The sequence below is a fragment of the Carcharodon carcharias genome, chromosome 9 (genome assembly GCF_017639515.1).
Source record: "Carcharodon carcharias isolate sCarCar2 chromosome 9, sCarCar2.pri, whole genome shotgun sequence".
NCBI classification, from domain to species: domain Eukaryota; kingdom Metazoa; phylum Chordata; class Chondrichthyes; order Lamniformes; family Lamnidae; genus Carcharodon; species Carcharodon carcharias.
Genome location: NC_054475.1, coordinates 87,178,852 through 87,195,416, shown reverse-complemented (window position 1 = coordinate 87,195,416; position 16,565 = coordinate 87,178,852). Strand labels below are relative to the sequence as shown.

Here is a 16,565-nt window from a genome sequence, read left to right as displayed (position 1 = left end):
GAGGGAAGTGGCCACACATTAGGGACACCTGATGTAAAGTGATTATTCCTCTGCAACTGAGACAGTTCAGGTGCAGCCATTGATATTATTGGTGTCGGGCTTCTTGTTTATCTGCCCACTTGAGCAATGCAGAGGCATCAGTGCCACCAAGTGCCCCAGAGCTTTTCATCCCTCAGGCACAGACTGCAAAGTAATGAGTGTTTTAGTGGGCTGCAGAACAGTTGGACAACCTCACATGTTGTACTATCTCTTTGCTAAAGCTGGCCATGGAACAGTTACTGGTGGAGGCGTTCACAACCACTTGTAATGTCAACATCCCGGTTTGGACCAGCGTCCCCCATGGTTCAAGCTAACAGCACAGCCTTGCATTGTGGGTTAGGAGAATGCCTGAGCTGAGACTACAGCATGTAGTGCAATGGGAAAAGCTGCTGCCAAACAATTGGGTTGAGTGGGGCGGAGGTGGGTGAGGTTTTGGGCAGCCAGCAGCACACGAATGTCTGGCCATCCAAGTGTTGGCCAGCACTCTCCGGGACATATTAATTGGTCTCCACACTTGACCAGGACAGGTTCTTAGTACACTCATGCTAACTACATGTCTCTCTTTTTCATCCTGCAGGAAGAGTACATCAGGAACATGGAGCTTGGTGAATGAGCTGTATGCCTCGTGGCATACAGAGAGCAAAGAAGTTGGAGGGGAGAGCAACTGAGGCAACTGGCTACGCAGAGGGAGAAGCAGCACCCTCAGGAAGAAGGGGTGACTGGGGCTCCAGCACACGCTGCCGAAGAGCCCCAGCGAGCCATTGTTGGTCGGCGCTTTGCAACACCCAGGGTCTATAGACACCGCCTGCTATTCCTGCAGATGACCAAGAGCCAGCGTTGCTGAAGAACTTGCATGCCAAGGGAACTAGTTGGTCACATCTGCCACCTGCTGCAGGATTTGGCGCCATGGGGACATGGAGGGCATCCACTGTCAGTGGCTGTAAAAGTGACCGCGATGCTCAATTTCTATGCCGGTGGCTCCTTTCAGGGCTCCATAGGTGACTTCTGTGGGATATCACAAGCTTCCACCCACAAATGCATCCATGAGGTCACGGATGCTATCTTCGCAAGGTAACACAACTTTGTGCATTTCGTCCGGGGCCAGGACAGCCAGGATGCAAGAGCGTTTGGATTTGCCCAGATCTCGGGTTTCCCACAGGTGCAGGGTGCGATCAACTACACTCATGTGGCCCTCGGGTCACAACAAGTGGTCAACTACATCAACTGTGAGGAATTCCACTCACTGGAATTCACCAGAAACGCATCCTGCAGGTGTGCACATGGTTTCCAGGGAGTGTGCACAGCTCCTACATTCTCAGTCGGCCACAGATCCCTGACATCTTCCAGGGTCCACAGAAGCTGCAGCGATGGCTCCTCAGGGAAAAGGGCTACCCACAGAGGCCATGGTTGATGACACCTGTGCAGCGGCCTCAGACTGCAGCAGAGCGATGGTATAATGAGGCTCATGCTGCAACTCGCAACTTGGTGCGGCAAACCATTGGAATGCTGAAAATGAAGTTCCAGTGCCTGGACTGAGCTGGTGGAGCCCTGCAATATACACTAAAGAAGGCGTTACGCATCGTCATCGCCTGCTGCGCCATTTACAACTTGGTGCTGCAACGGGGAAAGGAACTGGCTGAAGAGATGGAGGAGCTGGAGGTCTCCTCGAATGAGCAGGACACCAACGGGGATGAGGGTGAGGAGGTCCTCGAAGGCAGCATTGACTGAGATGAGACTCTCGCACTGGCCAAATAAGGCAGGCATGCTAGGGAAACCCTCATAACTGCTTGATTTGTGTAGGATGATGATGAAATGCAGTGAGATCACCCCATAGATCCACATATTGTATGGGACCTTTTGACTCCAACCTGGCTTCTGGCAGAGCGCATACTGTCTGTGATAAGGGTCTTGTAATGGAGATGCAGTAGAGGCCCTAACAGTCGGTCGATTGCAGGAGGATGATGACAACGTGCAGTGAGGACGCTCCATAGATCTTCACATAGCCTCTTTGAATGTCTGCCTCCTGTCTGGGCGAGGACAGCTCGCTTGTGCTGTGATATGGGTCATATCATAGCGACAAAACCATGCAACTTTAGAAGCACCTGATCCTTTGTCCGCCTTCAGCACCTGAGCCCTTCAGGAGCTCAGCGTCACTGGTCACATATGCTGGAGAGATGGCCAGCCCCACCTTAAAGGTGCTGAGAGTACAGAGAGAGAATGACGGAACTCTGTAACCACTGCCCACGACATTCTGGCACCAATGGCGAACACTGTTGAAGTGCAGGCGTCAGTAATGTGTCCAGGGAGTGTGAGGTCGGACCATCACTTTGGTCTGAAGGTTGCACAGAGCACAGGGAAGAGGCCCTGGACTGAGACACCTGCCTTTATCTTGTGCAGAAAGATTTCACACCTGAGTGACTTGAACACTGCTCATCAGAACAAGGAGCCATAGGCAGGGAGACATTCTTGGGAGTTTATTGACAATTGTGAACAGTACGCAAGTAAATAACACCTGTGCCCAGGCTGTGCAACTAATTCTTTTTAATTTTCCTAACCCTGCCGCTACATCTTGGTGCTCCTTGAACATCCACAGCAGAGGTGGAGGCAGCCTGCTGACTGCTACACCCTGTCTCTGATTCCTTTGGTGGGGGTCCTCTGGAGGACCGAGACTTGGAGGGCCCCGGCCTGCTTTCGGGGTCCTGCTGTGTGGCAGTGACACCCTCCTCAGCCTGTGGAGCTGGAGCTGCTGAGGTCACAGGAAGAGGGAGATTGCCGGATACTCCTGGAGTCACCTGGATGGATGGCCTCAGGGTTGAGGGGGTACACTTGCTGATCCTCCTCCCTATGGGTGCCCACAGGGCTGACTCCATGAGGAGCATAGGTAGCTGGAGTAAAATCGAGCTGCCCTGCACCCCTCTCGCATACACACTGTCGGAGGCTAACTGTGGCACCAGCGATGGAGTTGAGCCCATGCAGCAGTGCAGCAGTGACGTCCTGGATCAAGGTTTCCGTGGCGACCGCCATCCTACCAGTGTTGACCTCTGTGCATTGGCATGTCGGCGCTATCACCTCAGCCTGGAGGCAGACGGACTCCTCCATCGTGCCTTGTAATCTGAGGAGTACAGAGGACATCCCTTCCTGATGTTCCCGAGCTTGCCTTTGCAGCTCCACAACTGTGACATGATCGAGTCCAGAGACTCATCACCTGACTCGGATTCAGCAGATTTCTGGCCTCCAGCAGCCCTGAGTGCTGAACACCTAGGGAATCCCTGCTGCCGCCCCTGCTGTGGATCAGACAATACGATGTGCCCACCAGAGGCTATTCTAAAGCTAGGTCCCACCGAGGTGTGTGTCTCTGTGCTGGTGGAGGGTGTGGGCGAGTGCTTTGAAAGGACTTCAAGGAAGGCGCCTTTAGATTCCTCTTCAGAGGTTTCTTCAGGGCTTGATTGGAGGCCCTGGGTCATGGTCTCTCTCGGCCGTTTCCCAGATCTGCCTGCAGAAGCAAGGGGAGATAATTAGTGCATGGCAGTGGCCTGTGAAACAGGACACATCACTCACGGCGTGGTTGTCTGATGGATATTGCGCTGCTGGGTCCCCATTTGGTAGAGCACCAAGTCCAGACAAGTCCAGATTGTCACCAGCCAGTTGGATGGCTCTGTTTTCAAAGTCCGTGAGAACGCTGATTTCAGGTATTCCTCCACCAGTCTGCAACCTCTCCCTGTTTTTGTGTGCCAGCTTGTCCTGCATGAGTAGAGATGGAGAGTGTGGAAGCAGGACGCCTGCCAGGCCAGATGATGAGTATGCCTGGCCTGTGTGGGTGGTGAATAGTCCTATGGATGGAATGAGAACAATTAGGGTGTGTGTGAGAGAGTGAATGGTGATGTCCCTTGAACTGGCAGTGAGTGAGGGCCCTGTGGATGTGTGATAGGTTTGTGAGTGTATGAGTTTAGAGTGATGAGAAGGGTGACTTACCCAGGCGAAATGGAGGAGATCATTCATCCTCTTGTGGCACTGAGTGGCTGTCCTATTTTGAAGGATGTTGGCGCAGACCACAGCTGCTGCCACGTCCCAAGCCTGGTTGGTTATGCTACTGCCCATCCTACGGCCAGAGCTGGAGTAGAAGTCATAGAATTCATAGCAGCAAGTCTTCACGGCATCCAAAAGACATTCCAGTGACGCGTTGCTAAACTTGGGGGCAGCAGTCTTTTTGCCTTTCGTGGACATCTTCCCGGCAGCTGTCAAGGGCTGGAAGCACTGGGATGTTTGCATGTGGTTGGACTTTAAATATGGCACCTGGTGTAATGAAGCGGCAAGGTGATGGCTTGGTGGGCGAATGAGAGCCTGCCTGCCATGGAACTGCATGTTCCCAGGGAATGCATAAGTAATGCGGCAAGTTTGGGATGATACGGCGTGAAAACCCGCCATCACGGCCAACAGGTAAAACATCGTTTTACACACCTGCTACCACAGTTAGTGTAAATCTGGGATGACCCCATCTGAGAATTGAGAGGCTGTCCTACCTTGAGTTTCAGGCCTTCGGTGCTGCTGAGACATTGTAGAATTCAAGTTTTCTATTATCTTTCTCCATGCAGTCACAGCAGTGAAATGGCAGCTACAGTAACGGCTGCCTTGGTGAGTTTTAAATCAGACTCCCACTCGAGTTGTCCCACCACTGCTCCCGCCCCTGTTAATTAGCCACCAAACCCCTCTCTATAGCAATTAAGGGGTGTCTCCTTGCAATTCATGGTCCAATACTGCTTCCCCCTCAGGAACAAGATAAGGACCCAGAAACGGTCCCGATTTCCATTCCCCGCCCCGCAGCAAGAATCCAGCCCCTTATGTCAATGGAACATCAACCTGGAAGGATAACATTTTATTTTTCTCTACAGATGCTGCCAGGCCTTGAATATTTGCAGCATTTTCTGTTTTAATTTGGTGTCAATAGATCTGGTTTCCCTGCACCTCATTGATGTTTTTTTTTTTACCCCACTGTCACAGTGTGATGTGTGATTTATTAAACGTAGCTTTGTGCTTCTCACAAACGGTTGGAGCATTGAGATGCCCGACAACGGTATTTTTCCAAAAGCCTCCTCGGACTCTCTTGGAAGTTAAGTACTTAGATGGACTAGCTGCAGGCTGTAACTCTTATGCTGATACATAGACAGTTTGGCTCTGTCTTTTATGTGTCATATATGCCTTTGCCAGAAATGATTGGTGGATGGGAACACAGGTACTGCTATCATTTAACTGCATTCTGGACTTTGAAAATGGGTCCACACTAAGTTTCAGCTCAATGTCTTCCTCCTTTTTTCGTGGCTAAGAGCCTTGTTATCTTCACTATATAATTATACCTTGCCTAAAATGAAAGGAAATTCTGCATGTCAGTTTCTTTTTTTAATGCTCAATTGCATCTGAAACTGAACATAAAATTGGTGGTAACAAACTATTAGACAACTAGTCACATGACTTTCTACATGTAGTAGAATGTTTCTCCTTTTGTCTAATAGTCCTTATTCTTATCATTACAGAAGGAGTGCATCTGGTATCTGGTCCTATCCTGTACCTTTGTCATCAGTGTTTTCTGGTTTTACTGCTGGTGGGCACTGCACAATGACTACAGCAACTTAAATGAGTAAGTATGAAACTTTGATGTAAACATGTTAGCAGTTCGGAGGAGGTTTACTAGACTAATGCCAGGAATGATCAGGTTGTCATATGAGGAAAGGTTGGACAGGTGAGGCTTGTATCTGCTGGAGCTTAGAAGAGTAAGAGGCGACCTCTTGTGGAGGAAACCTAGAATAGGGGTCACTGTTTAAAAATAAGGGGTTGTTCATTTAAGACAGAGGTAAGGAGAAATTTTTTCTCTCAGAGGGTAAGAGTGTCTTTGGAGCTCTTCCTCAAAAGACAGTGGAAGCAGACACTTTGAATATTTTTAAGACAGAGCTAGATAGATTCTTAGAACATAAGAACTAGGAGGAGTAGACAATTCAGCCCCTTGGGCCTGCCCCGCCTTCATTACAATCATGGTTGATCTCATTTAGGCCTCAACTCCAATTTCCTGCCCTCTCTCCATAACCTTTCAATCCATTACTAATTAAAGATCTGTCAATCTCCTCTTTAAATTTATTCAGCATCCCAGCATCCACTGAACCCTGAGGTAGTGAATTCCACAGATTCATGACCCTTTGAGAAAAGTAATTCCACCTCATCTCTGAATTAAATCTACCATCCCTTAGCCTAAAACTATGGCCTCTCATTCTAGAATGCCCCACAAGGGGAAACATCCGCTCCACGTCTATCCCCTTTAGCAGCTCAATTAGATCTCCTCTCATCCTTCTAAATTCTAGCGAGTATAGGCCTAAACTGCTCAATCTCTCTTCATAAGACAAGCCCCACATCTCTGGAATCAATCTAATGGACCTCCTCTGAACCATCTCCAGTGCAACTACATCCTTCCTCAAGTAAGGGGACCAAAACTGTGCACTGTACTCCAGGTGCGGTCTCACCAGTGCCTTGTACAGTTGCAACAACACTTCCCTATTTTTATACTCTATTCCTTTAGCAATAAATGCCAAAATTCCATTTGCCTTCCTTATTACCTGCTGTACCTCCATACTAGCTTTCAGCGATTCATGCACGAGGACACCCAGATCCCTCTGCACTGAAGCATTCTGATGTTTCTCTCCATTTAAATTATAAGTTGCTTTTTTATTCTTCCAACCAAAATGGATAACCTCACAGTTATCCACGTTAAGCTCCATCTGCCAAATTTTGGCCCATTCACCTTACCTATCCATATCCATTTGTAAATTTCTTATTTCTACATTACAACTTACTTTCCCACCTATTTTGGTGTCATCTGCAAATTTAGCTATAGTACCTTCTATCCCTGAATCCAAGTCATTAATATAGATTGTAAGTAGTTGGGGCCCAAGGATCGAACCCTGCGTCACCCTACTAGTTACAGCTCGCCATCCAGAAAAAGATCCATTTATCCCAACTCTCTGCTTTCTGTTGGTTAGCCAATCCTCTATTCAAGCTAATATATTACTCCTAACTCCATGTGATCTTATCTTGTGTATTAATCTTTTGTGCAGCACTTTATCAAAGGCCTTCTGGAAGTCCAGATATATCACATCTACAGGATCCCCATTATCCACTTTGCTTGTCACATCTTCAAAGAACTCTAGCAAATTAGTCAAACACGATTATTGCTTAACAAAGGGTGAAAGGTTACTGGGGATAGGCAGGAATGTGGGGTTGAGGTTACAATCAGATCAACCATGATCTTATTGAATGGCAGAGCAGACTTGAGGGGCCGAGTAGCCTACTCCTGCTCCTAATTTGTATGTTTGTATGTTTCCAATATCTCTTTAGAAGTTAACTCCTAGTTTCCTTCCGGAATATGGCTGTTATAATTTTGGGTTTTACATTAGATTCATTTCTCCAGCTCAGCTCCAAAGACTATTCTGGTTAGTAAATCTTCATTCCTAACAAAGTGGAGCATGTCTTTACAAACCAATATTGGGCAATTGTAGTGAGCACATGGGGCCAATCTAAAAACCTTTGTCACAATAATTAGCTATCACATGATTTGTATGATTTTGGAAAGCAGTCAAATAAATACCCTTTTCAGACCAACATTTAAATTTTAGAGATAAAAACAAAAAAACTGCGGATGCTGGAAATCCAAAACAAAAACAGAATTACCTGGAAAAACTCAGCAGGTCTGGCAGCATTGGCGGAGAAGAAAAGAGTTGACGTTTCGAGTCCTCATGACCCTTCGACAGAACTTGAAGTTCTGTCGAAGGGTCATGAGGACTCGAAACGTCAACTCTTTTCTTCTCCGCCGATGCTGCCAGACCTGCTGAGTTTTTCCAGGTAATTCTGTTTTTGATTTAAATTTTAGACTGTCAGACTTAGAATCATCAAATGGTTACAGCACAGGAGGCCAGTCAGCCCATCGTGTCTGAGCGGCAGTCTGTTAGAGCAACTCAACTAGTTTCAACATTCTGCACATTTTTTGAAGCCCTGCAATTTTTCTTTCCCTTCAAATGCGTATCCAAATCCCTTTTGAAAGCCCCAATTATATCCACCACCACCACACTCTCAGGTAATGCATTTCAGATGCTAACCCCTTGCTGTGCAAGAAGTTTTACCTCATGTTACAGTTGGTTCTTTTGTCAATCGCTTTAAATCAGCTTCCTCTGGTTCTTGACCCTTCCACCAATGGGAACACTATGTATTCTGTCCAAGTAGAAGTCTTATGGCTCAGTAGGTAACATCCTTGCTCTTGATGTTCACTATCTTAAGATCATCTGTTGCCGGCTTGCCTAATTCATTGTCAGTATAACAATATACAAAGTAATTACTGTCAAGGAATCGCATGTTAATTCTAAGATGGTTTCCTTTGGCCCTATTAGTTTATTCAGTAATTATAGTAAAAATTAATTAATTATTCTCAGATTTTAAAAAAAATCCCCATCTAAGCTTACTCACACAAGGACTGCAGGCACTTGGGAACACCACCACCTGCAAGTTCCCCTCCAAGTCACGCACCATGCTGACTTGGAACTATAATTGCCATTTCTTCTATGTTATTCGGTCAAAATCCTGTAACTCCCTTCCTAACAGCACTGTGAGTGTACATAAATCACATGAACTACTCATCACCACCACCTTGTCAAGTGCAGTTAGGCCACTTGCCAGCAACACACAAATCCCATGAACAAATAAAGAAAAACAGTAATGTGTGGTACATTGCTATTTTCCCCTTGGAATGTACAAAATAATGGTAACATCTACTGTGCTAAAATGGAATACAAAACTTAACTCAAATAAGTTCACTGACTATAAAGCTATTAGTGAACTGGAGGGAAAGTTTGCAGCTGACCTCTCATCGTGCCTCCTATCTCTCATGTCTTCAGACTGCTCAGCTGGACAAAGGCTATCAAATATAACTCCAATCAGGCAGTCTCTGTCCACAGAGCCATCTGTTAAATGAACTACAATCGATCACAACTCCACCCTTCTTTTCTATATTTCCATTAGGAGGTCATCCAAATCATTGTTGCTAATAATTTTCTTTTTGGCCCAAATTACTATCCTTGTCTGCTCCTTGATCCCAGGCTCATTTGAAACCTTTCTCTGGTTTTATGCCAACTCCTGGTATAGCTAAGATATTGCAGATTGAACTTTGCCAACTTGCACACCTCTATATTTCACTTAGCTAACCTCACAATTTACAGTAGGGCCAAACCCATGACCTTCTCTGACTCACTTCTGGAGAAACAACAGCATCATTGGAATGTCATCCCCATCATTTGTTTCTGTCATGCACATCAGCCAGAATGGTTCACTTCTTTAATTGAGCTTGGTTTTAATCCTAAATTGTTTTAAGATGGAAAATCATATTCCATGAACAAGCATCATATTTTATAATAACCTTCTAGCATCATTCTAGTAGATACCATTCCAGAAAGATGTTTTCCAACAGTCTGTCTGGGAGATATCATTTCAGGGATCTTCCATAAGCTACCATTCTAGCATCCTTTTTTGTGATCCCGCTTTTTATCAGGGAAACGTCCTCCTAAAATCCCTCTGAATGAAACTATTCCAGCTGTTTTGTTAATTTGTCCCTGATCTAATACTATTAAATTCAATTTCAATTACATCATGAATACAACTTGTTTTCATTCGTGCCTCTAGAACTTCATGGTTTCACAACAAAGGGAACTTGCACAAAATGCTGCTTTCAAACTGGCTCTAACCAGCCAGTCTGAGGCATAAAGTACAGCAACAAGAGGTAATTAAGCACTTGGGAGATGGTATTTTTTTTTTCACCCAGTAATTCTCCTTTTTCCAAAGAATATCAAGACTGAGCCTAATGCAGCTAATTTGGAAATTTCAAACCTGCCAGGCACCAGGGAGACTTCTATGATTGGGCTATGCTTAGGCAATGTGTAAGGATCATTCCACTGTATCTGATCCCTATTTGTCCCAAATGGGAATCTCTTAAAAACAATTAGCAAGAATACATGTGCGTGATAAGCTGTTCAAGGAATAATCCTTTTGTCTTCCATTACAGGCATTTATTTGCAAAGATGCATCGGTGGTTAGACTGGTCAGTGATTCTCCTAATATTGACAGCAATTATCTTTAGCTATCTGCTTCTGTTAATGGTAAGTTATTGATGAGTTTTAGAGTTGTTCATAAGTTATTGACTTATTTGGTATTAAATTTATTGGCGGACTGTAATCTTGAAGTCCAAGTTCAAATTTGACCCAAATTGATCACACGGAAGTCTTAGCTGTCTATTAAATGCAAGATCTTATGTGAAATGAGTTTGCGCAATTTTGGTGCAATTAAACATCACAAAACATAACATCACTACCAGGGGATTTGAGTCTCTGCTTGCTTAGGAACATTCCTCCTCATTGTTGAATTTCTCTTCAATTGATGTAAAGGAATGACAATTAATTCCTGCCCAACATTAGCAGTGATTTGTTAAACACCTATGAATTCTTTAAATTTCCGGGCCTGCGGGCTTTTCAGCAGCTATCATAGCAAACCTTCAGCACTGCTGTCTGTAGGCGAGTGGAGAATATGGTTCCTGAGAAGCAGAAGATATTCCAGGCGGACAATGGGATGCCAGTCCACTTAAAAGGCAGTGTGATGGATGCTGTGCTCTACAGGCTAACCATGGGCGTCACTGTTATGGGTACAGTTGTGTACGAACTCTTCAAAATTGCCCTGCCCAAGGAGAAGTAGCGTCAGCTCTTGGACATGCCTAACTCTTTGTTTTATTCCACAACCCTGTCCAATTGTTATACTGTAAATAATCAGGGACCTGACCTTTGGAAGGACGGTTCACAGTTATGTGAACAGTCATTTAATTTTTGATAAGGCTTGCATAACTAAAATCAAATGAAATCCATTTAGAGAATTCTAGAAAATCGCAGGTGCTTCCTCATTCATAATGCTCACTGGACCTATGACACAGTTAATAAATGTGTCACATTCTGAGACTTAAAGTTTGTTAGGCTTTTATTGTACCACAACCTGTGCAGGTGGAAAGTAATAAATAAACTGATCCACCAGGATTGTACTAAAATATTTTTCCACTGATAACAGGCATGCATATACACCTATCATATGCCAATACTTGTAAACCCAATAACCTACTTGATTAGAATCTAGCCTGTAATTCACTCCTGAGTGTCCATGCACTATCTATATAGCCATACAACCTTCTCAGTTTAATTGCAGCCTATAAAACTGCATTTTTTTTTGAACAAACCTATTGTAAAGCACATATGAAATGGAAATGAATATGAAATCTGGGATATTACAGATGATACATAATCCAACAACAGTGGGAAATAGAGGACACATACTTGGAAACAGTGAGATATGGATTACAAAGTCATCTGGATGAAGAAGGGGACAACCAACCCCCTTCAGGGTACACACTGTATATAGAGGATGCAAAGTTGGAAACTCGGATAAAGGTGATCACACTGGGAGCAATGGAATATAGAGAATACATACTTGGGAACTGTGGGATGTAGAGGATACACACTGGGGAGAAGTGGGAAATAGTAGATACGCACTGGATAACTATTTGCTATGTCAAACTATTTTAAACATGATTACTGGATCTCTCCTTAAAATATTCAAATTGTTACAGCAACAGCTTTTCAAATCTTTCATTAAAAATATCTACTCTTACCCATCAATGGTTTCATTCCAGTGAATTTAGACTGCATCTTGTATATAGCTTTGATATCCTTACTTTAATGTAATGCCTACATTATATAAAAACAAAACACTGTGGATGCTGGAAATCCAAAACAAAAACAGAATTACCTGGAAAAACTCAGCAGGTCTGGCAGCATCGGCGGAGAAGAAAAGAGTTGACGTTTCGAGTCCTCATGACCCTTCCACAGAACTGAGCGAATATAAGGAGAGGGGTGAAATATAAGCTGGTTTAAGGTGGGGGGGGTAGAGAAGTTGGGGGGAGTGGTGTGGTTGTAGGGACAAGCAAGCAGTGATAGGAGCAGATAATCAAAAGATGTCACAGACAAAAGAACAAAAGAACACAGAGGTGTTGAAGGTAGTGATGTTATCTAAACGAATGTGCTAATTAAGAATGGATGGTAGGGCACTCAAGGTACAGCTCTAGTGGGGGTGGGGTGGAAAGACTACAGGGGCATAAAAGATTTAAAAATAATGGAAATAGGTGGGAAAAGAAAAATCTATATAAATTATTGGGAAAAAAAAAGGAAGGGGAAAGAAACAGAAAGGGGGTGGGGATGGAGGAGGGAGCAACGAATGCAATAGACTAAGTTGAGGAAAATGCAAGTGAAATGCTGCTTCACTTGAAAGGAGTGTTTGGGCCCTTGGATGGTGAGGAGAGAGGAAGTGAAGGGTGTTCCTCCGCCTTTTCCGCCAACTCCAGCATGATGCCACCACCAAACACATCTTCCCTTCACCCCCCGGTGGCATTCCGTAAGGATCGTTCCCTCCGGGACACCCTGGTCCACTCCTCCATCACCCCCTACTCCTCAACCCCCACCTATGACACCTCCCCATGCCCACGCAAAAGATGCAACACCTGCCCCTTCACTTCCTCTCTCTTCACCGTCCAAGGGCCCAAACACTCCTCTCAAGTGAAGCAGCATTTCACTTGCATTTCCCCCAACTTAGTCTATTGCATTTGTTGCTCCCAATGCGGTCTCCTCTACATTGGAGAGACCAAACGTAAACTGGGCGACCGCTTTGCAGAACACTTGCGGTCTGTCCGCAAGAATGACCCAAACCTCCCTGTCGCTTGCCATTTTAACACTCCACCCTGCTCTCTTGCCCACATGTCTGTCCTTGGCTTGCTGCATTGTTCCAGTGAAGCCCAACGCAAACTGGAGGAACTGCACCTCATCTTCCTACTAGGCACTTTACAGCCTTCCGAACTGAATATTGAATTCAACAACTTTAGATCTTGAACTCCCTCCTCCATCCCCACCCCCTTTCTGTTTCTTCCCCCTTCCTTTTGTTTTTTCCAATAATTTATATAGATTTTTCCTTTCCCACCTATTTCCATTATTTTTAAATCTTTTATGCCCCGCTAGTCTTTCCACCCCACCCCCACTAGAGCTGTACCTTAAGTGCCCTACCATCCATTCTTAATTAGCACATTCGTTTAGATGATATCACTACCTTCAACACCTCTGTGTTCTTTTGTTCTTTTGTCTGTGACATCTTTTGATTATCTGCTCCTATCACTGCTTGCTTGTCCCTACAACCACACCAACACCCCACCCCACCAACATCTCTTCCCCCCCACCACCTTAAACCAGCTTATGTTTCACCCCAAAACAAAAACAGAATTATCTGGAAAAACTCAGCAGGTCTGGCAGCATTGGCGGAGAAGAAAAGAGTTGACGTTTCAAGTCCTCATGACCCTTCCACAGAACTGAGCAAATATAAGGAGAGGGGTGAAATATAAGCTTGTTTAAGGTGGGGGGGAGTCGGGGGAGAGAAGTTGGGGGGTGCGGTTGGTGTGGTTGTAGGGAAGTGAAGGGGCAGGTGTTACATCTTTTGCGTGGGCATGGGGAGGTGCCATAGGTGGGGGTTGAGGGGTAGGGGGTGATGGAGGAGTGGACCAGGGTATCCCAGAGGGAACGATCCCTATGGAATGCCACCGGGGGGGTGAAGGGAAGATGTGTTTGGTGGTGGCATCATGTTGGAGTTGGCAGAAATGGCGGAGGATGATCCTTTGAATGCAGAGGCTGGTGGGGTGATAAGTGAGGACAAGGGGGACCCTATCATGTTTCTGGGAGGGAGGAGAAGGAGTGAAGGCAGATGCGCAGGAGATGAGCCAGACATGGTTGAGGACCCTGTCAACGTCTGAAGCCCAACGCAAACTGGAGGAACAGCACCTCATCTTCCGACTAGGCACTTTACAGCCTTCCGGACTGAATATTGAATTCAACAACTTTAGATCTTGAACTCCCTCCTCCATCCCCACCCCCTTTCTGTTTCTTCCCCCTTCCTTTTGTTTTTTCCAATAATTTATATAGATTTTTCTTTTCCCACCTATTTCCATTATTTTTAAATCTTTTATGCCCCGCTAGTCTTTCCACCCCACCCACACTAGAGCTGTACATTAAGTGCCCTACCATCCATTCTTAATTAGCACATTCATTTAGATAATATCACTACCTTCAACACCTCTGTGTTCTTTTGTTCTTTTGTGTGACATCTTTTGATTATCTGCTCCTATCACTGCTTGCTTGTCCCTACAACCACACCAACCACCACCACCCCCCCCGCCCCCCCAACTTTGCTCCACCCCCCCACCTTAAGCCAGCTTATATTTCACCCCTCTCCCTATATTCACTCAGTTCTGTGGAAAGGTCATGAGGACTCGAATCATCAACTCTTTTCTTCTCCGCCGATGCTGCCAGACATGCTGAGTTTTTCCAGGTAATCCTGTTTTTGTTTTATATTTCACCCCTCTCCTTACATTCGCTCAGTTCTGTGGAAGGGTCATGAGGACTCGAAATGTCAACTCTTTTCCTTCTCCGCCAATGCTGCCAGACCTGCTGAGTTTTTCCAGGTAATTCTGTTTTGGTTTTGCCTACATTATATACTCATACTCTGATAGCAAGCCTACCCAATATTATTGAATTATTGAATGAGTACAGTAGAGCAGGAGGTCATTTGGCCTGTTGAGTCCATACTGGCTCTCTGCAAGAGCAATTTAACGAGTATCAATCCCTCAGCTTTTCCGCATAGTCCTGCACTTTTTATCACTTTATGTATTTATCCAATTCCCTTCTGAAAGTCACGATTGAATCTGCCTTCACCACTCTCCAAGCAGTGTATTTCTAGATCCTAACCCCTCACTGCGTAAAAAAATGTATTACCTCATGCCGCCTTTAATTCTTTTGCTAACTACCTTAGATCTGTGTCCTCCGGTTCTCAACCCTTGTGAGAACAGTTTCTCTCTATCCGCTCTGTCTGGACCTCTCATGATTTTGAACACCTTTTTCAACTCTCCCCTCCACCTTCTTTTCTCTCAGGAGAAAAATTCCAATCTATCAACAGAACTGAAGTCCTCCATCCCTGGAATCATTCTCATGAATCTTTTCTGCTTCCTCTCTAAAGTCTTCACATCATTCCTAAAGTTCAGTACCAGAATTGGACACAATACTCCAGTTGAGTCCAAACCAATGTTTTGTAAACATTCACCAGAACTTCATTGTACTCTGCCTCTACTGATAAAGCCTAGGATTCCATATATCTTTTTAATCACTTTCTCAATCTACCCTCCCACTTTCAGAAATTTGTGCTTGCTTACCCCCAGGCTTCTCAGTTCCTGCATCTCTTTAGAATTGTACCCTTTAGTTTATGTTGCCTCTTTTCAATCTTCCTACCAAAATGTATCATTTCACACTTCTCTGCATTAAATTTCATCTGCCATGTATTCACACATTATATTTGTGTCTTTTTGAAGTCTAACACTATTCTCCTCACAATTAACAATATTTCCAAGTTTTGTGCCATCTGCATATTTTGAAGTAATGCCCTCGACATTCGAATCTAAGTCATTAATATAGATCAAGAAAAGCATTAGCCCCAATAACAATTCCATTGTATACTATCCTCTAATCCAAGAAAACAAACTTTCACCTGTACTCACTTTTTTCTGTCACTCAGCCAACTTCGTATTCATGCTGTCATGGTCCCTTTTATTCCACGGGCTTCAAGTTTGCTGGCATCTCTATTATTTGCCCTTAACAAATCTCTGCTGCCTTTCCCTAATTAATCCACACTTGTCCAAGTGACATAATCTTATTTTTAATGTGTAGTACAAATTCATCACGAATTCTTTTTAATTCAACACTTATGTGTTATGCACATTGCTTTTTCCAACTGAAATCCTGCTTTTAGAAATCTGTAATCTAAATCTTTCTGTTTCTCCATTCCTTTAAGAATTACCAATTAGGGTATGTTTCTTTTTTTTTCTTCAGATGTAGATAAACCGTAGGGATCAGTGGAACACAGAAGTGGGAATAATTGGATGCAGAAAAGACAAAATGAGGATATATGCTGGGGAACAGTGGGATAGACGAGGAAAGATTTTTCAACAGTTTTGAAGGAGGCACATTGCTGAACCATGGAAAGTAAAGGAAACATACGTGGAAAGTTGGGTACAGATCATACACTCCAGGGGCAATGCAATCTTAATCAATGAATTTAACCTACTGAAACTAATTTTTAAAAACTCATCAGTAACTGGTCTTCTATTTCATTGGTGATTTAGATTAGTGACTTTCCTGTTAATTGTAGCATTGAAAATGAGTCAGATAGTTCCAGGCTGGTTTCTCATTAAGTTATTTGCTACACTTTTTTGTTGTTTCAGATACTTGCACTGTGTCACTTTGCTCTGGGAATATCACTTTACTTACACTGGATTAACAAGGTAATGCTACATATATACTAACTGTGGCATTTCATGCAAC

General features: G+C 44.4%; 1 protein-coding gene across 1 annotated transcript in view; it reads left to right on the top strand.

Moving 5' to 3' along the window:
* Positions 1–16,565, top strand: part of gdpd2 (glycerophosphodiester phosphodiesterase domain containing 2) — a 128,706-nt gene that overhangs the window by 13,796 nt on the left and 98,345 nt on the right. The window contains exons 3-5 of the mRNA XM_041195763.1: positions 5,568–5,671; positions 10,127–10,220; positions 16,466–16,525. Of these exons, the coding sequence (XP_041051697.1) occupies positions 5,568–5,671; positions 10,127–10,220; positions 16,466–16,525 (258 nt within the window). The remainder of the gene's footprint in view (positions 1–5,567; positions 5,672–10,126; positions 10,221–16,465; positions 16,526–16,565) is intronic.